This window comes from Grammomys surdaster, unplaced genomic scaffold, assembly GCF_004785775.1.
Source record: "Grammomys surdaster isolate TR1022 unplaced genomic scaffold, NIH_TR_1.0 632, whole genome shotgun sequence".
In the NCBI taxonomy this organism is placed as follows: domain Eukaryota; kingdom Metazoa; phylum Chordata; class Mammalia; order Rodentia; family Muridae; genus Grammomys; species Grammomys surdaster.
Window position 1 is genome coordinate 57,244 of NW_021605051.1, and position 25,149 is coordinate 82,392.

At 36.6% G+C, this 25,149-nt stretch overlaps 1 protein-coding gene across 1 annotated transcript; it reads right to left on the reverse strand.

Moving 5' to 3' along the window:
* Positions 1 to 12,241: 12,241 nt before the first annotated feature.
* LOC114633409 (olfactory receptor 14A16-like) lies at positions 12,242 to 13,189 on the reverse strand. Its single transcript, XM_028781990.1, has one exon. The coding sequence runs from the start codon at positions 13,187 to 13,189 to the stop codon at positions 12,242 to 12,244; it is 948 nt and encodes a 315-aa protein (XP_028637823.1).
* Positions 13,190 to 25,149: the final 11,960 nt, after the last annotated feature.

Consider the following 25,149-nt stretch of genomic DNA (forward strand, 5'->3'; position numbering starts at 1 on the left):
GTTTCTTATAAAATTAGGTCTTTTCATTATAATTGATGTTCTATCTTTCTCGAATATGTGATTGTTAAACTATTTTTCTTTTACCTCTTTCATCTCTGATACACACTACTTTGTGAACTATTATACACATGCCACATAAAACATAATTTAGTATCCTCTCTTAAACACTTGTACTTAAGTAAATTGAGATTTTTGTTGTGTTGTGAGATATCAGGGTTTTTGTTCTCCTTTGTAATTACTTTTTTTACATTTTTATTTTTTATTGGATATTCTATTTATTTACAATACATATGTCACCCCTTTCCCCATTTCCCCTCCCTAGAACCTCCTATCCCATCCTCCCTCCTCCTTTTTGCTTTTAATTACATGCATGTATTAAGGTCAGTTCTAGGTTGAAGGTCTAGCAATACAATAGATGCAAATAGTCAAAGAACAAACAAGACAATAAACACAAATAGTCAAAGAATAAGCAAGGCATTAAACCCAATTACGTGAACACTCCCATGATCACTGTTTCTAAAGGCTTATCAGGATGATCAAAGTATCTGAGTCTATTTCCCTGTCCTAGCCCAAAGTAATTATCATGTCTGAAGCCTACTTCCTTGTTCTAACCTAAAAATTAGATTCCTTTCTGAAATTACTTCTTTGTTCTAGCCTAAGATTTAGATTCTTACCTGAAATTACTTCTTTGTTGGAGTTGAAGTTACCAGTTTTTAAAGCAGTAAGTGCTACAGCTGTGTATTTTCAAGGTAGGTATTTGTATGCATGGGGGTATTTGCAATTTTGAAAAATTTTGGCTACTGTTTTCCAGTTGTTTATAAATTGCTAGGAACCGCTAATACTCAAAAAAGTAGAAATATGAAACGGAGAAATAGCTCAGTGTACTAGTATCTGGTATAATAAGGTTCTGGTATCAAAAGCCCTGGCCTTAGTATTACCACTTTTCTGGTAACTTGACCTGTCAGATGTGGATATTAAAAGTGATGGTTCACCATGAAGACTAAAGCATTTTATGGGTGAAAGTATTTTGCAGATTCCTGGCATATAGTAAGCACAGTCCCAGTTTTAAAGTTATTTATAGTTTAGAATACATTGTTTCTCCAATGCATTTGGATTGAAGTCTGTTATGTTCATGAATCAATTGTTATTCTCAGAAAATTATGATTGATTCAGAAGCTCCATCTATTTAACTACAATTCAAATATACTTAATATAATTGGTCACAGGGTCTTTGAGAAAGCATTATATTTTCTATAAAACAGTCCTCACCTAAATATGAAGTATCTCTCCTTCCCTTTCTAGCTGACCCTTGAGTTCCTCTGCAACTCTGAAGTAAATTATACACACATAAAATTTCCACAGCCCAATTTTGCAAGAGATAAGAATAAAGAATATATAGTTTTCTTGGTGTTGGTCATCAGAGATTTATTCCCTAAGGTTCTGTTTTAACAAGAAGAGTTTTATCACTCAGGGAACTGGAAAAGTGGCAAAAGGAAGTCCTAGAGTGAAGATTTGAAAACAAAACAAAACCAAATTCAAATAACAACACCTATTTTTAAAAATAGGAGTAATCCATGCTTATAAGCTTCAAAAATCAAATTTTAAATGAAAGTTTATCTGAAACTACCCTAGAACTATGATCTAAGACAGTGTGGATATATATGAATCACATCCCAATACTGGTCAGGTGTCTGGATTTCTGTGGCTAATACAAAACACCAAGACAAGGAAATATTGCTGTTATGTTTTGTGATGTATTTCAGATTGTGTTTTTGTTTTACTGAAATAAGAAACAGCAGAAAAGGAATAAAGATTCTTTCTTATTATAAGGACAACTAATACTCATACCACTTACAATTTCTGAAAGCATGTCACATGTTAACTTGTGTAACATACAATAAAATACTTGCTTTTATGAAAATTCCTGCAAGTCCAAAATTTTAAAATTATATAAATGAAAATTAAGAAGTTGAAACATAAGAAATTAATGTAATTTAGAGTGAAATTAGAATAAAAAAATCCCCAAACAACCTTATGTGGTTTGATATTTGCCTTCACATTTTCTAACGTTTTATTGAAATACATATTATTTACAAAGTGGTTGTACCAGCTTGCAATCCCACTAGTAATAGAATAGTGTTCTCCTTTCTTCATATCCTCACCAGCATCTGTTGTCACCTGAGTTTTTGATCTTAGCCATTCTGATTGGTGTAAGGTGGAATCTCAGGGTGTTTGATTTGCATTTCCCTGATGGCTAAGATGGTTGAACATTCCTTTAGATTGTTCTCGCCATTCAAGATTTCTCAGTTGAGAATTCATTGTTTAGCTCGGTACCCCATTTTTACATTGGGTTATTCAGGTTTCTGGCGTCCAACTTCTTGAGTTTTTTGTATACTTTGGATAATAGATGTAGGGTTGATAAGGATCTTTTCCAAATCTGTTGGTTGCCAATTTGTTCTGTTGACAGTGTCCTCTGCCTTACTAAAGCTTTTCAGTTTTATGAGGTCCCATTTGTCAATTCTTGATCTTAGTGCCTGAGTCCTTCGTATTCTGTTCTGGAAAATGTTCCCTGTGCCGATGTGTTTGAGGCTCTTTCCCACTTTCTCTTCTATTAGATTTAGCATATCTGGTTTTGTGTGGAGGTCCTTGATCCACTTGGACTTGAGCTTTGTACAAAAAGACAAGAATGAATCAATTTGCATTATTCTACGTGCAGGCCACCAGCTGAATCGATCTGGGGATTCTTCAGAAAATTGGAAATAGTTCTACCTGAAGACTCAGCTATACCACTCCTGGGCATATACCCAAAAGATGCTCCAACATATAACAAGGACACATGCTCCACTGTGTTCATAGAAACCTTATTTATAATAGCCAAAAACTGGAAAGAACCCAGATGTTCTTCAACAGAAGAATAGATACAGAAAATGTGGTACATTTACACAGTGGAGTACTACTGCTATTAAAGACAGAGACTTCACAAATTTTGCAGGTAAATGGATGGAACTAGAAAATATCCTAAGTGAAGTAACTGTGTATCTGTTTTATTCAGGTGCTGGCAGGGCCTCTCTATGACAGCCATACCAGGCTCCTGTCTGCATGAATTTCTTGGCATCAGGAATAGTTTTGGGGTTTGGTGTCTGCAGATAGGATGGATCCCAAGGTGGGGCAGTATCTGGATGGACTTTCCTTCAGCCTCTGTTCCATTTTTTGTCCCTGTCGTTCATTTGGATAGGAACATATCTGAGTTAACAATTTTCAGATGGGTGGGCGGCCCCATCCCTCAACTGGGGGGCCGTGTGTATCTACTGGAAGTAGTCTCTACAGGTCCTATCTCCTCTTTATTTTGGCTAAAGTCATCCCCATTGGGTCCTGGGACCATCTTGTTTTCCTGGCATCTGGGACTTTCTATTGGCTACCCCCAGTTCCACATCCCCACTGCTACATATTTCTTTTTGATTTACTGACACTCTATACTTCTCTCCTGTCCCTGATACCTGATCTTGCCTCCCTTTTCCCTCCTCGTCCTCTCTCCCTCTCAAGTCCCACCCTTATTCTACCTCCTGTGATTATTTTGTCCTACTTTCCATGTAGGATTGAAGCATCCTCTCTTTGGTCTTCCTTCTTCTTAAGCTCCATATGGTTTGTGGGTTGTATCTTGGGTATTCTGAGCATTTTTACTAATATCCATTTATCAGTGAGTACATTGTATTCCCCATGTGTATTCTTTTGTGTCTGGGTTACCTCACTCAGGATGATGTTGTGGGAGATATTAGAAAAAGTGGGCAGTGTAGCTGGCTGCTGGCCTGACCCTCATGTTCCTGCTCTAAGTTCCCACACTAATGGTGACACCGGCTGGCCAGGAGCACCAGCAGGGAGCCACGAGACTTTGGCATGGCTGTTCCCTCTGCCGATCAGCTCCATGGTGTCCAGCCCCCAAAGCCCAGGGAATATCTGTCACTCCCCATGCAGTAGACATAACAATTCCAGTATCCAGTAGAAATAAGACTCTTAATGCTTAAAGATTAACCAAATAGATTTATATATCAACAAATATTCAATACACAAGATGCCCACACAATTCGTATTGTTAACCCAAATTATCTAACCTTTATATGAATAGCTGCTAGAGACACAAAGATAACATCTCCTGCCATCTTGCCTCTCCTCCTTTCTCCTGCTTCTTACTCCTTCCTCCTCCCAATTCCTAGCTCTGCCTGCCTCTTCTCTATCCAGCGGCAGAGTTCCTGCCATAGGATGATATTTTCTAGTTCCATCCATTTGCCTGCAAATTTCATAAAGTCATTGTTTTTAATAGCTAAGTACTACTCCATTGTGTAAATGTATCGCATTTTCTATATCCATTCTTCTGTTGAGGGACATCTGGATTGTTTCCAGCTTCTGGCTATTGTAAATAAGGCTGCTATGAACATAGTGAAGCATGTGTCCTTGTTATATGTTGGAGCATCTTTTGGGTATATGCCCAGGAGTGGTATAACTGGGTCCTCAGGTAATGCTATGTCCAATTTTCTGAGGAACTGCCAGATTGATTTCCAAAGTGGTTTTACCAGCTTGCAGTTCCACTAGCAAGAACATATCAAATGTATCAAAATGATCACTTGCCATGATTAACTAGGTTTCATCCCAGGGATGCAGGGATGGTTCAATAAATAGAAAGCCATCCTTGTAACCCAATATATAAGCAAACTCAAAGAAAAAACCCTACACAATCATCTCATTAGATGCTGAAAAGGCCTTTGACAAAATACAACACCCTTCATGTTAAAAGTATTGGAGAGATCAGGAATTCAAGGTCTGCATGTAAACATAATAAAAGCAATATACAGCAAACCAATAGCCAACATCAAACTAAATGGAGAGAAACTTGAAGCAATCCCACTGAAATTAGGACTAGACAAGGCTTCCCATTTTCCCCCATCTATTCAATATAGTACTCGAAGTTCTAGTCAGAGCAATTAAACAAAAGGAGGTCAAAGGGATACAAATTGGAAAGGAAGAATTCAAAATATCACTATTTGCAGATAATATGATAGTATACTTAAGTGACCCCAAAAATTTCACCTGAGAACTCCTAAATTTGATAAATAACTTTAGCAAAGTGGCTGATTATAAAATCAACTCAAACAAATCAGTAGCCTCCCTATACTCAAAGGATAAATGAGCTGAGAAAGAAATTAGTCACCCTTCACAATCATCACAAACAATATAAAATATCTTGTTGTGACTCTAACAAAACAAGTAAAAGATCTATATGACAAGGACTTCAAGTCTCTGAAGAAAGAAATCGAAGAAGACCGCTGAAGATGGAACGATCTTCCATGCTCATGGATCACTACAATTAACATAGTAAAAATGGCCGTCTTACCTAAAGCAATCTACAGATTCAATGAAATTGCTATTTCTTGACTGACAGACTTACACACAAGCACTTTCTAATGTGACATTTTACTCTTTCGATTTAAAAAATTCTGCAATCTTTCACCTCATTACCTAAAAATCTATATTATTAACATTCTTAATACTATCGTTATTTGATTGGTTTTTGTCAATTACTATCAACATACTCCAGGCACAATTCTTAGAAATATAGGTAAAGGCCCCTGCCTGCTCCTTTGGGCTGGGGCAGACACAGAATTGGTCTGCTATTGTGGAGATGCTGAATCCTGAGCCATCCTAGAGGAGCCACTGCACTCAGAGCAGCAGACACCAAGGTGGTTTGCACTTGGGAGACATCATATCCTGAACCATCCTAGAGGAACCACTGCACCCACAGCCGAAGGATTTCCAGATCCAAGAGGTAGCCAGAGTCCCAGGAGTTCTTCCACCTAGGAGATTAGGATCATAAGACCACAGAGACATGTGGACTCTGAGGAGCTCTGCAAAAAGCAAGATAACTGGAAATACAGACTCCAGTCTTACACAGTGAGGGCAGGTAACACTAGAGTTAACCAGATGGTGAAAGGCAAGCACAAGAACATACGCAACAGAAACCAAAGTTTCTTGGCATCATCAGTACTCAGTTCTCCCAATATAGCAAGCCCTGAACACCCCATCACACCTGAAAAGCAGGATTCAGAATTAAAATCACTTCTCATGATGATAATAGAGGATTATATGAAGGACATAAGTAACTCCCTTAAAGAAATACAGGAGAGTACAAGTAAACAGGTAGAAGCCCTTAAAGAGGAATCACAGAAATCCCTTAAAGAAATGCAAGAAAACACAAAGAAGGAATTAAACAAAAACATTCAGGATCTGAAAATGGAAATAGAAACAATAAATAAAGCTCAAAGGGAGACAACCATGGAGATAGAAAACCTAAGAAAGAGATCAGGAGTCATAGACGCAAGCATCACCAACCGAATACAAGAGATAGAAGAGAGAATCTCAAATGCAGAAGATACGGTGGAAAATATTGACACAGTTGTCAAAGAAAATGCAAAATGCAAAAAACTCCTAACTCAAAACATCCAGGAAATCCAGGACACAATGAGAAGACCAAACCTAAGGATAATAGGTATAGATGAGAATGAAGAGTCCCAACTTAAAGGGCCAGTAAATATCTTCAACAAAATTATTGAGGAAAACTTCCCTAACCTAAAGAACAAGATGCCCATAAACATACAAGAAGCCTACAGAACACCAAATAGACTAGACCAGAAAGGAAATACCTCCCGTCACATAATAATCAAAACATCAGATGCACAAAACAAAGAAAAAATACTAAAAGCAGTAAGGGAAAAAGGTCAAGTAACATATAAAGGCAGACCTATAAGAATTACACCAGACTTTTCACCAGAGACTATAAAAGCCAGAAGAGCCTGGACTGACATCATACAGACCCTAAGAGAACACAATTGCCAGCCCAGATTACTATACACAGCAAAACTCTCAATCACTGTAGATGGTGAAACCAAGATATTCCATGACAAAACCAAATTTGCACAGTATCTACTCACAAACCCAGCACTTCAAAGGATAACTGATGGAAAATGCCAACACAAGGAGGGAAACTACAACCTAGAAAAATCAAGGAAGTAATCTTCCAACAACCCCAAAAGAAGAAAACTATACAAACATAATTCTACCTCTAATAACAAAAATAACAGGAAGCCACAATCATTTTTCCTTAACATCTCTTAACATCAATGGTCTCAATTCCCCAATAAAAAGACACAGACTATCAGACTGGATACACAAACAAGACCCAGAATTTTGCTGCATACAAGAAACGCACCTCAGTGACAAAGACAGACACTACCTCAGAATAAAAGGGTGGAAAACAATTTTTCCGGCAGTGGTCCCAAGAAACAAGCTGGAGTAGCCATTCTAATATCAAATAAAATCAACTTTCATCCAAAATTAATCAAGAAAGATAAGGAAGGACACTTCATACTCATCAAAGGAAAAATCTACCAAGGTGAACTCTCAATTCTGAACATCTATGCTCCAAATGCAAGGGCACCTACATACATAAAAGAAACTTTACTAAAGCTCAAAACACACATTACACCTCACACAATAATAGTGGGGGATTTCAACACCCCACTCTTAGCAATGGACAGATCATGGAAACAGAAACTAAACCGAGACACTTTGACATTAACAGAAGTTATGAACCAAATGGACTTAACAGACATCTATAGAACGTTTCATCCTACAACAAAAGAATATACCTTTTTCTCAGCACCTCAAGGTACCTTCTCCAAAATAGAGCATATAATTGGTCACAAAACAGGCCTCTACAGATACAAAAAGATTGAAATAATCCTTTGCATTTATCAGATCACCACGGACTAGGACTGGTCTTTAATAATGACAAAACCAATGGAAAACCCACATGCACATGGAAACTGAACAACCCTCTACTCAATGATGACTTGGTCAAGGAAGAAATAAAGAAAGAAATTAAAGACTTTTTAGAATTCAATGAAAATGAGGACACATCATACCAAAACTTATGGGACTCCATGAAGGCAGTGCTAAGAGGAAAACTCATAGCTCTAAGTGCCTACAAAAAGAAACTGGAGATATCACACACTAACAAGTTGACTGCACAACTAAAAGCTCTAGAACAAAAAGAAGCAAATACACCCAGGAGGAGTAGAAGGCAGGAAATAATCAAACTCAGGGACGAAATCAACCAAATAGAAACAGAAAGAACAATACAAAATATCAACAAAAGGAGCTGGTTCTTTGAGAAAATCAACAAGATAGATAAACCCTTAGCCAGATTAACCAGAGGGCACAGAGACGGTATCCACAACGGAAACTGAAGAAATTTTAAAAAATCATCAGATCCTACTACAAAGGCCTATACTCAACAAAACTGGAAAACCTGGATGAAATGGACAACTTCCTAGACAGATACCAAGTACCAAAGTTAAATCAGGAGCAGATAAAACATCTAAATAGTCCCATAACCCCTAAGGAAATAGCAGCAGTCATTAAAAGTCTCCCCACTTAAAAAGCCCAGGACCAGATGGTTTTAGTGCTGAATTCTATCAGACCTTCAAGGAAGACCTAATACCAATTCTCTTCAAACTATTCCACAAAATAGAAACAGAACTCATACCCAAACCCCACAAAGACCCGACAAAGAAAGAGAACTTCAGACCAATCTCTCTTATGAACATCGATACAAAAGTACTCAATAAAATTCTAGCAAACCAAATCCAAGAACACATCAAAACAATCATCCATCATGATCAAGTAGGTTTTATCCCAGGAATGCAGGGATGGTTCAATATTCAGAAATCCATCAATGTAATCCACTATATAAACAAACTCAAAGAAAAAAAACCACATGATCATCTCACTAGATGCTGAGAAAGCATTTGACAAAATTCAACATCCCTTCATGATAAAAGTCTTGGAAAGATCAGGATTTCAAGGCCCCTACCTAAACATAGTAAAAGCAATTTACAGCAAACCAGTAGCCAACATCAAACTAAATGGAGAGAAACTTGAAGCAATCCCACTAAGATCAGGGACTAGACAAGGCTGCCCACTCTCCCCCTACCTATTCAATATAGTACTGGAAGTCCTAGCCAGAGCAATTAGACAACAAAAAGAAGTCAAAGGGATACAAATAGGAAAGGAAAAAGTCAAAATCTCACTATTTGCAGATGATATGATAGTATACTTAAGTGACCTCAAAACTTCCACCAGAGAACTCCTAAACCTGATAAACAACTTCAGCAAAGTGGCTGGTTATAAAATCAACTCAAACAAATCAGTAGCCTTCCTCTACATGAAAGATAAACAGACTGAAAAAGAAATTAGGGAAATGACACCCTTCACAATAGTTGCAAATAATATAAAATACCTTGGTGTGAATCTAACCAAGCAAGTGAAAGACCTGTATGACAAGAACTTCAAGTCTCTGAAGAAAGAAATCGAAGAAGATCTCAGAAGATGGAAAGATTTCCCATGCTCATGGATTTGCAGGATTAATATAATAAAAATGGTCATCTTGCCAAAAGCAATCTACAGATTCAATGCAATCCCCATTAAAATCCCAATTCAATTCTTCACAGAGTTAGAAAAGGAAATTCTCAAATTCATATGGAATAACAAAAAACCCAGGATAGCGAAAACTATTCTCAACAATAAAAGAACTTCTGGAGGTATCACCATCCCTGACCTCAAGCTGTTCTACAGAGCAATAGTGATAAAAACTCCTTGGTATTGGTACAGAGACAGGCAGGAAGATCAATGGAATTGAAGACCCAGAAATGAACCCACACACCTATGGTCACTTGATCTTTGACAAAGGAGCTAAAACTGTCCAGTGGAAAAAGGACAGCATTTTCAATAAATGGTGCTGGTTCAACTGGAGGACAACATGTAGAAGAATGAAAATTGATCCATTCTTATCTCCTTGTACAAAGCTCAAGTCTAAGTGGATAAAGGACCTCCACATAAATCCAGATATACTTAAACTAATAGAAGAGAAGGTGGGGAAGAGCCTCGAATACTTGGGCACAGGGGAAAAGTTCCTGAACAGAACACCAATGGCATATGCTCTAAGATCAAGAATTGACAAATGGGACTTCATAAAATTGCAAAGTTTCTGTAAGGCAAAGGACACTGTCAATAGGACAAAACGACAACCAACAAATTGGGAAAAGATCTTTACCAATCTTACATCTGATAGAGGGCTAATATCCAATATATACAAAGAACTCAAGAAATTAGACTCCAGACAACCAAATGACCCTATTAAAAAATGGGGTATAGAGCTTAACAAAGAATTTTCAATGGAGGAAACTCGAATGGCTGAGAAGCACCTAAAGAAATGTTCAGTATCCTTAGTCATCAGGGAAGTGCAAATCAAAACAACCCTGAGATTCCATCTCACACTAGTCAGAATGGCTAAGATTAAAAACTCAGGTGATAGTAGATGCTGGCGAGGGTGTGGAGAAAGAGGACCACTCCTCCATTGTTGATGGGACTGCAAGATGGTGCAACCACTTTGGAAATCAGTATGGTGGTTTCTCAGAAAATTGGACATAGCATTACCTGAGGACCCAGCTATACCACTCCTAGGCATATACCCAGAAGATGCTGGAACATATAACAAGGACATATGCTCAACTATGTTCATAGCAGCCCTATTTATAATAGCCAGGAGCTGGAAAGAACCCAGATGTCCTTCAACCGAGGAATGGATTCAAAAAATGTGGTATATTTACACAATGGAGTATTACTCAGCTATTAAAAACAATGAATTCGAGAGGTTCCTAGGTAAATGGATGGAACTAGAAATTATCATCCTGAGTGAAGTAAACCAATCACAAAAGAACACACATGGTATTCACTCACTGATTATTGGATATTAGCCCAGAACCTTGAAATGCCCAAGATGCAACTCACAGGCCACATGAAGGTCATAAAGAAGGAAGACCAAGTGGGGGTGATTCGGTCCTTCTTAGAAGGAGCAACAAAATACTCAAGGGAGCAAATATGGAGACAAAGTGAGGGACAGAAACTGAAGGAGGGGCCATCTGAAGACCATTCCACCTGAGTATCCATCCCATGTGCAGTCACCAAAGGTAGATGCTGATGTGGAAGTCAGGAAGTGCATGCTGATAAGAGCCTGATATGGATGTCTCCTTAGAGGTCTTCAAGAGTCTGACATATTCAGAGGCAGATGCTCACAACTAGCCATTGAACTGATAATGGGGTTCACAATGGAGGAGTTAGAGTGAAGACTGAAGGAGCTGAAAGGGTTTGTGGCCCCATGAGGAGAGCAACAATACCAACCAACCACTGCTCCCAGGGACTAAACTACCAGCCTGGGAGCACTTAGGGAGGGATCCAGGGCTTCAACTGAATACTTAAGAGTGGAGGGCCCTGCTGGGCATAGGTGGAAGAAGAGATCCTTGACCTCATGAAGGCTGGACGCCCCAGGGAGTGGGAATTTTGAGGGTGGGGAGGTGGAAGTGGGGGTGTGTTTAGGGGTTACATCCACAGAGAAGAAGGAGGAGGGGTGAGGGGATAGGGGGTTCCTGGATGGCTGGGGGATGGGGTATGGGGACAACATATGAAATGTAAATAAAACATCCAATAAAAAATTAAGAAAAAGAAATATAGGTAAAAATATTGTATTTACAAGTTTATAACATGAAATGTCTTTATTTAACAAATAAATTAATCTCTAAATTCTTTTGATATATTTCCCATTTTAAATAAAAGCAAAGAAGAAAAATATTCTAGAATTTCTTCACTCTAAGGACTTTTATTTTAACTGTTACAGTGATAAAATTAGGAAAATGGAAAATTAGGAAAATTATTAAAAGAATGTATCATAAAATATTTATATTTGAGATACATTACCAAAAAAGAAAACTAAATCTAATGAGACTGGTATTGGTAAGTATATGGCTATGAAATGAAAAATATTATTCTAAACCTATAATCTATTGATATAGAAATAATATTTGGAAGATTTCCACTGAATTTATAATTTTAAAATCCTCTAATGTTCAGTCCCAAATAACATTATACAGTGAATCTTTTTTTTGTTAGAGCAAGATACTATAGTATACACCAAATAATTTTATTATAGGTTTTCAGTCTCAAATAACATTATACAGTGAATCTTTTTATTTGTTAGAGCAATATAGTATAGCATATACCAAATAATTTTTTTATATGTTTGAATTAACAGATAATTTGATATAGTTTGCTTCACAGTAGCCAATATTTTCAATATTTAGAGGCGTGTGGTCATTTTTTGAACAAAAATGTTGTGTAGGGCCACTTTTACATCTGAATTTCTGAAGCTATAAATCACAGGATTCAGGCTGGGATGTAACAGAGAGTAGAACATTGACATAAAGAGGTTCAGTGATGATGAGGATTTTGCTGTTGAACCTAAATATGCAACAAATCCAGAAGAGAGAAATAAGGTCACCACAGTAAGATGGGGTATACAGGTAGAGAAAATTTTAAACCTTCCTTTTATAGAAGGAATTCTTAGGATTATAGAGAAAATGTGAACATACAAAATAACCATCAATATAAAACATGCGAATGCGAAACAACAGCTAGTAATAATAAACACATATTCTAGAATTTGGTCTCCAAAACAAGCAAGTCTAAGAAGTGATGGGATATCACAAAAGAACTGATACACTACATTTGAACCACAGAAATGGACAGAAAACGTTCCTATGGCATGAACAGACCCATAGATACACCCACTGAACCATGCTGCTGCCACCATCTGAACACAGGCATCTTTATTCATTATGGCCTCATAGTGCAGAGGGAAGCAAATGGCAGCATAGCGGTCATAGGACATCACCAAAAGCAGGGCAAATTCAGTGCCTGCTAAAAATATAACACAGAAAACTTGTAAAACACATCCCAGGAAGGAGATGGAATGGGTGTTAGTTACAGAGTTCATGATGGATTTGGGAACAGTGACAGAAATATAACAGATATCAATCAGGGACAAATTCTTCAGAAAGAAATACATTGGGGACTGTAGATGCTGGTCTATAGTAGTAATGGTGATAATGAGGAAGTTTCCCACTAGTGCTCCCAAGTAAATCAAGAAGAAAACTGTGGCACACAATGTCTGCAGCACATGTTCATCTGGGTATCCCATGAGCAAGAATTCCATGTATTCTGTTGTGTTGGCTACTGTATCAGTCATTGTGTTTCCTGTCTGGGAAAATATAAGGGAAACTATTATTTCTTCGCTTACTTATTTTCTCTCTTATTTACTCTCTTCTAATTTTGTGAACCTATAAAAATTTAAGTAATTATTTGTTTTATTCAATTCTCATTGACATTTTGGGAATATGATATTATAGGGTGAATGACATCTTGCAAACTGGAAAGTTAATAGTAAGTTTTATAAAGGGGGTTTTAAAATAATTTACCTTTTGTAAAGAGGTATTAAAAACAGTTACCAAATGTGGGATAATGTTATCAAATGATATCATGAACTTTATATAGTAAATAGAAATAAATAGCCCAATCAGGTTATATAAAAAGGAATATATTGACTTTACTAAAATGTTTAAAGTAGTAGAATTTTTAGCATTAAAAGTTTGATATCAATTATACTTACAAATCTGTTTCACTCCCCAGAAGAATGTTTTATAAGATGAAAGGGCATGTGGAAAAATTCAGCTACTTCTCTCCTTATTTTTCTCTGCTGTGTAATAAATAGCACAGATAAGCAAGAAAGCATAAATGAGCAGAGGAAAGGATTCTTTTCTCAAGCTAAATGTAGGATAATAACAGGGATCAGAAGGGAGGTACATGAGAGGATAATGGGGTGAAGATGACCAAAAAAAGTGATACACATCCAGGAATGTATCATTAACTCATTACTTTTCTAAAACAAAAGAAGTACCTTTAATTGTTATCCCAGCATGTTAATTATGTTAGACATAGTTTTTTTTAACAAATAATGCTTATAATTTTTAATTTGTTAAAAATAAAATTTACAGATCAAAGAAATTTTAAAAATTCACAATTAAAAATGGGAAGATAGATATACAAAGGCAAAAATATCAACATTGATTATATAAATAAATTAATAAATCAACCAGAAAATTGAGTTCATTACTTGTAAGCATCCTGTTAATTATCATGGGAAATAATGACAACAAAAGTAATGGGATGATGTATATAGTTTCTCAATAAAGAAAATTCCTCACCTAGAATCTACGTACATCAATTAGCCCCTTACAGTTAAGGCTATCTTAACATTTCTTCAGATGAATAAACATTGATGATATTTATGAGGAGCTATGATAGTTATTACTGATTGTCAACAGGATCTAGATTCTCCCATGAACCTCTGTAGGATACCTGTGAGGGGTTTTCTACATTTGCTCAATTGAAATGGGAAGACTCACCCTAAGAGTCGACAGCACCATTTGATGGGGATAGATTCCAGACTATATAAAAAGAAGGCTACCTGAATATCAACATCCATCACCTTTATCTTCCTGCCTGCAGATACAGGCTTCCTCAAGCTCCTGCTACCATCACTCCATTGTCATGATGGACAATAATCTTGAATTAGGAACCAAAATAAACACTTTTACCTTTTGTGTTCCAAAAGATGAAAAATAAAAGTAAACTTTAATGGTAAAAAATATTTTTAGGAATTTAAAGTTCAACAAAATTTTTTTTCTGATACTAGAAACATCATATTCTTCAAATATATTTAAAGATTAAAATTAAATATTAAAGGTTATGCATAAAAATTAAGGCAACAGGCATATTACATATTGGGGCAAATATAAAGACTTTTAGATTTTCTATTTCATTTCCTTACAAACCTAATTTTATTATAAAAATGTGTTAAAACTATTCTAGATTAATATATAAGAAAATTGAAATGTGTGATAATTATTTTTGAAATATCAATGAATATTACTATGATGAACTATGTAATGAACTATATGTTTCTATATTATGGAAAATGACATATCATTGAATGTAACCTTTGATATGTTAGAGTCATACTGCTAATCATGAAATCATCAGGTCAAAATAAATTTGGTAAGGAAAATGTATGGATAAAATGAAATATGAATAATACTTAATTTATAAAAAGAAAAAATAGGGGCTATTAAAGGACACATTGGTCAAACAGAAAACAAAATTCAAACATTAATACTTACATCAAAATAAATGCACTGAATAGCATTTATTTGTGTGTATACTGCATTTTAACCATCTATCTTTTGATGAAAAATTAAGAGTATAGATGTCTGTATCATACTGATTTAAGGTTCTTATGGTTTGAATGTGTAAAAATTCTATCACCATACATATGAATTTAAAATATTCTGCATCAAATTGTAAGTCTCTATACATAAAGAAAAATACTGTACATCTTTAGCAATATGTAGACTATAAGACAATTGCTGAAGTAGAGATAATAACAATACTTACTTGAGATTAAAAGTTGGAAGGAATGGAAGGATGTTGGTCTAATTATACAAAGTTACAGTTGAACAGGCAGAAGAAATATATGTTTTGGCATTTATGTATATGCTGATTAGCCTTATTCACCATTTTCATACTGAATACATATAACAAAATAGTATGTACTTAGATTATATATGACTATAATCATATAAAACATTTAAATATAAAATGAATTAACAAATAAATAATAATTGAACACTTTAACAAAAAAGATTAAAGTTAGTAAACTTTATAAAATACCCAATTAAGTGCTAAGACAGATGTCACAAATGGATGGATAAGCAGAAAACTGATATAGCCATAATAATATAACATAAATATCATCAAATATGGAACAAATAGAAAAAGAAAATAATTTACAACTAAATTCATCAGCATCTGAAGTTTATAGTAACAAATTCAATGTTGAAGCAAAATTTGAAACAAAACACACAAACCTGGTGTCAGAAATATATTTATAAATATCATTAGAAAATGCATGCTTTTTTGATAGAAATTGATAGAATAAATAGAAAATATAAATAAATGTATTAGAAGGGTTAAAATTTTATAAATGAGTTTACATGTTATATGCATAGACCAACACACATTTTTTTTGATGTTTATGTGGATCACTAATGACTATGAACAAATTAACAAACCACAAAGAAAAATTACTTTAAAAACCTCAAACTGTGCAATCAGATTTTAATTAAATTAAGAATCAGTATGACTACATGAAAATTCTAGTATATTAAATTTAAGAATTTTTTTTATCTAAGGTAGTCACATAATTTGAACTAAATTATATGCAAATAAACAGAGATAACTTTGTGTGATCTCTGTAACCAAAACATTATTACATGTAATTTTATTGTTCCATATTTTTGTATTACAAAAGAAGAAATGTCAAAATTCAGTTACTCAAACTGAATTCTAAATATGCATTTAAAAAGACTACATTAACTCATAAAAGTCTATAAGAAAATTATAAAGAATTAAGAGTAGTTCTTAAAATGAAAACAGCAATAGAAACAATGCACGTATACTACCTAGACATTTGAACAAAATGTACAAATTAACAATGAAAATGTTTTAAGTAGCCTCATTTTAAATAAGAATAGATTTAAAAGCCTAAGACTATTTACCTTCACTCCTTGAGCATTGGAAAAGATGAGTCAGTTATCTGTATTTGTTCTCAGCTCTCTTTACTATTCTGTATGCAAGATAGGTAATGATTTAACATTTTTAATATATTTTTGTAGGTAAATGTGTTTAATTATTCTCCATTTAAAATGTGATTAAGCATAGCTTTGTGATCATATTCAAATTTTGGGTGAAAATAACTGAGTTTTTAAACTTACCAGCTGAACAGTCATTCCTAGAGATAACTGGATTCGACATTATGATTAGGAGGAAGCAAAGATTTTGAGCTCTGCCAATGTGGTTTCCAGACATATCCTGGAAAAGTTTGGGGGGAAAGTGGGTGTCTTGAAAGATTCTAGCACAAGGAAATGATGTTTCTCTAGGTAAAAAAAAAAAACAAACACTAATTACTCTGATTTGATCTAAATTAATGCAAACGCATAAAAGGAAATTTAGATTTTTGTGTAAATCTGCTCTTCTATAAACACATGAAAATCCATAATTCAGACTCACCTGGTATAACTCAAAATTCAGGGTTTAATTTTTTTCCTTAGGAGCTCTTCTACTGTTCAATGTGTTGGGAAGGACTTCAGTGAATTTCATCTTATCTAAAGGACTTGCCTTTTTTTTTTTAATGAGGTCGGAATGATTTTCAATTTGTTATACTTCATCCCCTGGGAAAATCATGGACTGAGGGAGAAACACAATTGTCATAGGAGAAATACATGATTGTGGTTCTTTATGGAGCTTTATTCACCCAGGACATTATAATCTACTCAAGCTCTGGCTTTTCCCATGGCGTGACACTAAAAGTTCTACTTGGCTTCCCAACACACTAGACAGTGCCCAGTACACTTGGCCCACTGCCCTACTGAAGGCAGACCTAACTGCATTATACCAGAATTCTCAACAGAGACTCTAAAAGTCACAAGATTCTGGACAGATGTCATTCAGATCCTAAGAGAAGACAAATGCCAGTCCAGGATACTATTCCCAGCAAAACTCTCAACCATCATAGATGGAGAAACCAAGATATTCCATGACAAAACCAAATTTAAATAATATCTTTTTACTAATCCAGCCTTACAGAGAGTCCTAGAAGGAAATAACACCCAAGAAAACACAAGAAATTAAATATTTTACAACAAACCCAAAAGAAGAGAATCAAACACACATAATACTACCTCCAGCATCAAAAATAAGAGGAACTAACAATCATCTGTCTTTAATATCTCTGAGCATCAATGGATTCAATTCCCCAATAAATAGACACAAGCTAACAGACTTAAACTTAAGATACTTAAACAGGACCCAGCATTTTGTTGGATACAGGAAACACACATCAGTAACAAAAACAGACACTACCTCAGAGTAAAAGTCTTGAAAAAGTTTTCCAAGCAATTGGTGGAAAGAAACATCTGGATTTGCCATTCTAATATCCAATAAAATAGACTTTCAACCAAAAGTTATCAAATGAGATGGGGAAGGACACTTCATATCCATCAAAGGAAAAATCCATCAAGAGGAAGTCTCAATTCTGAATATCTATTTCTCAAAGGCAAGGACACCTACATATTTAAAAGAAATGTCACTAAAGCTAAAAAACACACATCGAACCTCACAAAATAATAGTAGGAAACTTCAACTCCCTACTCTCACTAATAGACAGGTCATTGAAAAAGAAACTAAACAGAGATATAGGTTAATTGTCTTGCTTGTTCCTTGACTCTTTGCATCTATTTTATTGCTAGTTTCTCAACCTAGAACTGACCTTAATACTTTCATGTAATTAAAATGGTATAAAAGCAAAAAGGAGGGGGGGTAGGTTAGGGGTTTTCTAGGGAGGGGAAATGGGGAAAGGGGATGGCATCTGACATGTAAATAAAATATCCAATAAAAAATAATGTTAAAAAAAGAAACTAACGAAAGTAATGAACCAAATGGATTTAATAGATATCTACAGAGATTTCACCACAAAACAATAGAATATGCCTTCTTCTCAGCACTTCATGGTACCTTCTCCAAAACTGACCATATAATGGGACACAAAACAAGACTCAACAGATACAAAAACACTGAAATAATCCCATGCATATCAGATCACCACAGACTAAAACTAGACTTCAATAACAACAAAAATTAAAGAAATCCCACATACTCATGGAAACTGAACAACTCTCTGCTCAATGATAACTTGGTCAGGGAAGAAATAAAAAAAGAAATCAAAGACTGCATAGAATTCAGTGAAAATGAAGACACAGCATACCCAAACTTATAGGAAACAATGAAGGCAATGTTAAGAGGAAAATTTATAGCACTAAGTGCCTTCATAAAGAAATTGAAGAGAAACTATATAAACAATGTAACAGCACACCTGAAAGCTCTGGAACAGAAAGAATCAAACACACCCAAGCTGAGTAGATGGCAGGAAGCAGTAAAACTCCAGGCTGAAATCCACCAGTTAGAAACAAAGAAAACAATACAAAGAATCAACAAAACCAAGAGCCGGATCTTTGAGAAAATTAACAAGATAGATAAACCCTTAGCCAAACTACAGAACACAGAAAGTGTATCCAAATTAACAAAATCAGAAATTAAAAGGGAGACATAACAACAGAAACTGAGGGAATTCAAAACATCACCAGAACTTACTACAAAAGCCTATACTGTGGAAAACCTAGATAAAATGGATGATTTTTTAGACAGATACCAAATACCAAAGTTAAATCAAGACCTGTTAAACTAAACAGTCCCATAACCCCTAAGGAAATAGAAATATAATAGAAATATTATGAACCCCTCAACTAAAAAATGGGTTTTAGTGTAGAAATCTATCAGACCTTCAAAGAAGACCTAATACCAATATTTTTCAATCTATTCCACAAAATAGAAACAGAAGGAATACTACCTAATTCATTCTATGAAGTCAGTTATGCTGATACCTAAGCTGCACAAAGCCCAACAAAGAGAACTTCAGACAAATTTTGCTTATGAATATCAACGCAAAAATACTCAATAAAATTCTTGCAAACCCAAACCAAAAGCATATCAAAACTGTCATTCACCACAATCAGGTAGGCTCATTCCAAGGATGCAGGGATGGTTCAATATATGAAAATCCATCAAGGTAATATCCTACATAATCAAACTCAAGGGAAAAAAGCCACATGATCATCTCATTAGATGCTGGAAAAGCCTCCCACAAAATACAACAGTCCTTCATATTAAAAGTCTTGGAGAGGTCAGGAATTCATGACATATAACTAAACATAAAGAAAAGCAAAATATAGCAAACCAACAGCCAACATCAAATTAAATGGAGACAAACTAGAGCCAATCCCACTAAAAAAAGAGACAAGGCTGCCCACTCTCTCCCTATTTATTCAATATAGTACTTGAAGTTTTAGCTAGAGCAATTAGACAACAAAAGGAGATCAAGGGGACACAAATTGGAAAGGAAAGAGTCAAAGTATCACTATTTGCAGATAATCTGATATTATACATAAGCAATCCCAAAAATTCCACCAGAAAACTCCTAGGCTGATAAGGAACTTCAGCAAAATGGTGTGGTCAACAAATTAACTCAAACAAATGAGTAGCCTTCCTTTATACAAATGATAAACAGGCTGAGAAAGAATTTAGGAAACAACACCCTTCCCAATAGCCACAAATAGTATAAAATATCTTGGTATGACTCTTACTAAACAAGTGAAAGATCTGTACAACCAGAACTTCAAATCTCTGAAAAGAAAAATTGAAGACAATATCAGAAGATAGAAAGATTTCCAATGCTCATGGATTGGTAGGATAATCATAGTGAAAATGGTCATTTTACCAAAAGCAACCTACACATTCAATGCAATCCCCATCAAATTCCAACACAATTCTTCACAGACATGGAAAGAGCAATTCTCAACTTTATATGGAAAACCAAAAAACCCAGGATAGCCAATACAATTGTTAACAATAAAAGATCTTCTGGGGGAATCACCATCCTGACCTCAAACTGTATTACAAAGCAATAGTGATAAAACCAAACAAAACAAAGCATCTGCATGGTATTGGTACAGAGACAGACAGGTTGATCAATGGAATGGAATCAAAGACCCAGAGGTAAATCCACAGACCTATGGACACTTGATCTTTGACAAAAAAGCCAAAAATATACAGTAGAAAAAAGAAAGCATCTTTCATAAATAGTGCTGGTCTAACTGGTGGTCTGCGTGTAGAAGAATAAAACTAGATCCATATTTATCACCTTGCACAAAGCTCAAGTTCACATGGATCAAGGACTTCAATGTAAAACCAGATACACTGAATTTAACAGAAGCAAAAGCAGGAAAGATCCTCCAACTCACTGGCACAGGGGGAAATCTCCTGAACAGAACTCCAGTTACTCAGGCTCTAAGATCAAGGATTGATAAATGGGACCTCAAGAAACTGAAAAGCTTCTGAAAGGCAAAAGACACCATCAGTAGGACAAATCATCAACCTACAGATGGGAAATAATCTTCACTAACCCTATATCTGATAGAGGGCTAGTGTCCAAAATATATAAAGAACTCAAGAAGTTAACTCCCAAAACCCAAATAACCCAATTAAAAATGGGATATAGAACTAAGCAGAGAGTTCACAACAGAAGAATCTTGAATGGTCAAGAAACAATTAAAGAAATGTTCAAAGTTCTTAGTAATCAGAAATGCAAATCAAGACGTCCCTGAGATTCTATCTCACACCAATCAGAGTGGCTAAAATAAAAAACTCAAGTGACAGCACACTCCTCCATTGCTGGTGGGATTGCCGACTGGTACAACCACTCTGGAAATCAATCTGGTGGTTCCTTAGAAAACTGGAAATAGACTTGAAGACCCAGCTATACCACTCCAGGGCACACACCCAAAAAAATGTTCCACCATACCACAAGGACACATGCTCCATCATGCTCATAGCAGCCTTATTTGTAATACCCTGAAGCTAGAAAAAAAAGAGAATGATACAGAAATCATGGATACAGAAGGATACAGAAGAATGGATATAGAAAATGTGGTTCATTTACACAATGGAAAACTATTCAGCTATTAAAAATGAAGACATCATGAATTTTGCAGGCAAATGAATGGAGCTAGAAAATATCATCTTGAGTGAGGTAACCCAGACCCAAATGGACATGCATGGTGTGTACTCACTGATAAGTGGATATTAGCCAAAAAATAAAGAATATCTAGGATACAACCCACACACAGTAAGAATTTTAACAAAAAGGAAGGCCCAAGTGAGGATGCTTCAATTCCACTTAATAGGGGGAACAAAATAATCATAGGAGCCAGAGGAAGGGAGGGAGGGACCTGGGTGGAAGTGAGGAGAGGAGGGGAAAAGGGGAGCAGGATCAGGTATGAGGTGGGGGTGGGGGACAGGAGAGAAGCCCAGAGGGCCAGAAGAATGAATGGAAATATGCATCCTCATGGAGTGGGAAGTTGGGGGGGCTTTATGTAGCAGGAATGATGGGGCTGCCTCTATGTAAATGCTGGGGCTGTGCAGCTGCAAAAACATCTCCTGTAGGAGGACCTAATTGAGGACTGCCTGTGACACCAGCATTCCTGCAGTAGGACCTAATTGAGGTCTGCCTGAGAGATCAAGGATTGCTAATGCAAACAAAGACAACCAACCAGGAACTCTGTCTAGAAGAGATGCTTTCTTGGGACCAATGGAGGTGTGGGTGGAGAGTATTAAAGGAGCTTGCAGCAGTCCTCAGATGAGCTTGCTGCAGCATTCTCACCTGCTCCCAGAGTCTACGTGGTTGACTCTGCACCAACTCACTCCCAACCACCAAGGGCAGGTAGGATTGGGTGGAGAGCTGTCCAGGGCACAGGCAACACTTCTAGAAAGAACCAAGGACCTGAGAGGTGAGAGATTCTCAGGACTCAGTGGGGATGACCTTAGCCAAAATGCCCAACACTGAGGAGAGGGAACTTGAAGAGTCTACCTTCAGTAGATAGACAGGGCCTCAAGTGGAGGGACTTTACACTCAAAATTTCTGACCCAGAATTGTTCTAGTCTACAAGAACCGCGGGGACAAAAATGGAGAAGAGATTGAAAGAAAGGAGGTCCAATGACCAGCCCATCTGGTCCATCTCATGGGAGGGGGCATCAAGGTCTGACACTATTACCAATGCTATGATATGATTACAGATGGGAGTCTGGCATGGCTGTCCTCTGAGAAGCCCTACCAGGAACTGATTGAGATAGATGCAGATACTTACACTCAACAGTTGGACTGATATTGGGAACCCATATGGTTGAATTAGAGGAAGAATTGAAGAAGCTGAAGGGGAGGGTGACCCCATAGGAAGCCCAGCAGTCTCAAGTAACCTAGACCCCAAGGAGTGCCCAAAGACTGAGCCACCAACAAGGAGCATACACTAGCTGGTTTGAGGTCCCTGGCACATATATAGTAGGAGACTGCCTAGTCTGGCCTCAGAGCCAAAATACTACAGAAGAAAAAGCTGTAGAAGTGACCCAAGTCCTTTGGAGGAGCCCAGAAGATCACATGCGGATCCAAGACACTAGAACAAGAAGCTGTCAAGTTAAAAATTGTTTTGGATACCCTGGGAGAAGATATGCTTAATCCTGGAGAGACTTGAGGCCCCGGAGAAGGGGAAAGTCTGGTGGGGGGCACCCTCTCAGAGGCAAGGGGTAGGAGAATGGGATGAGGAACTGTGGGAGGAGGGAACGGGAGGGGTCAATGACTGGAATGTAAACAAATAAAATAAATAATAATAATAATAATAATAATAATAATAAAGAAATTCCACAACCATGAGCTCCACTTAGGACCAATCAGAATAAAAGACCAATCAGAACTGTTCTGTCTAGGCAGTGAGGAGTTGGAGAACAGATAGCTGGTGATAATGTAATAGAACAAAGGGGCCATGTTCCACTTCCAGCATGCTGCAGAACTTGGCAGCTTTGATCATGTGGCTCTGCCTTTAAAGTCAAGAATAGAAGGATCTACTCAGACAACTGATTCTGCTTAGCTGGAGCTAAGAAATTAGTGGTGACTAAGAAGAGACCAGTATGACTGAGGTGAAATCTTCTGGGAGGTGTTTTTTGAGAGCTGTGTTCCAAAGATAGACTCTTGCTGGCCCCTGGACTTGGTAATGTGTAAGAGTCACCCAGGTGGTGCAGGTTTTGAAGGCATAAAGGGGTCATGGAGAGCAACTGAGGCTTGGCACTGTAAGAGGCCAGGGAAGGTCACTAGTGAAAGTGCAGCATCATTTGTAGTTGATCACCCAGGACTAACGGGGTCCTGCAAAGAAGTTGAGGCTTGGCACCATGAAGACAGTCTATGAGATACTATTAGTGAATTCTAGTTGCAGGGGAAGACCACAGCATATTGGAGATGTCAGTACCATGTGATAACCACCAAGAACAGCAGCAGCAGTAGAGTGGAGTCAACCACAGCCAAAATGCTACAGAAGGAAAAGCTGGAGAAGTGACCTAAGTCCTTTGGAGGAGCCCAGAAGATCACATGTGGATCCAAGACACTGGAACAAGAAGCTGTAAAGTTAAAGCTGTCTTGGATACTCTGAGATTTTAAGAGATATCAGAACTGGGGGATACCTACTAAGAAAACCTGCAAATAGGGAGTGGAGCCAGCCTAAGAGAAACAAGTTTGTTGTGGCTGAATGCTAGATCTGCCAACAGCAGTCAATAAAGATGAAAGGAGTTGGAGATGTGAAGAGAGCTTTGACATCAGACATGGATATGCTAAATTTGGAATTTACCCAGATGGCTTCTGGCCTTGCTTTGGCCCAGAATTTCCGTGCTTTAAAATGTTTTAAAATGGTAATGTATATCCTGTGGTGTTGGAGGTATGTGAACTGTATTTTTGTTTTGCTTGCTTGCTTGTTTGTTTTTTATTTTATAGGGGATTTATTTTTTTATTTTATAAGTGATTGAATGATTCTCAGAAAAGACTTTGAACTTTGGACTTGTAACATTGTTCAGACTGTTATATACTATGGGACTTTTGAAGTTGGACTAAGTGTATTTTGCATTATGCTATGGCTAGGTATGGCCCTCATAGACTCATGTGTTTGAATAAGCCTATGGGGGTCAGGGAGTGGAATGTGATGGTTTGTATATACTTGCCCCAGGGACTGGCACTATTAGGAGGTGTGACCTTGTTGAAGTAGATATGGCATTATTGAAGGAAGTGTGTCACTGTTGGAGTGGGCTTTGAGACCTACCTCCTAGCTAAGGAGACAGTCTCCTCCTGGCTGCCTTCCGGTTAAGATGTAGAACTCTCAGATCCTTCTCCTCTAACATGTCTGCCTGGACACTGCTTTTAAACACTGGGCCATCTCACCAGCCCCTGGGAGCCATATTTCTTATTGATTATGTTTAAAAGAAATTTTTTCATCTTTATTGGCTAAAGATAACCCTAGATCTGGGTAGGTTGGCTCATCTTTGTGTTTTTAGTATAGTATAGTATAGTATAGTATAGTATAGTATAGTATAGTATAGTATAGTATA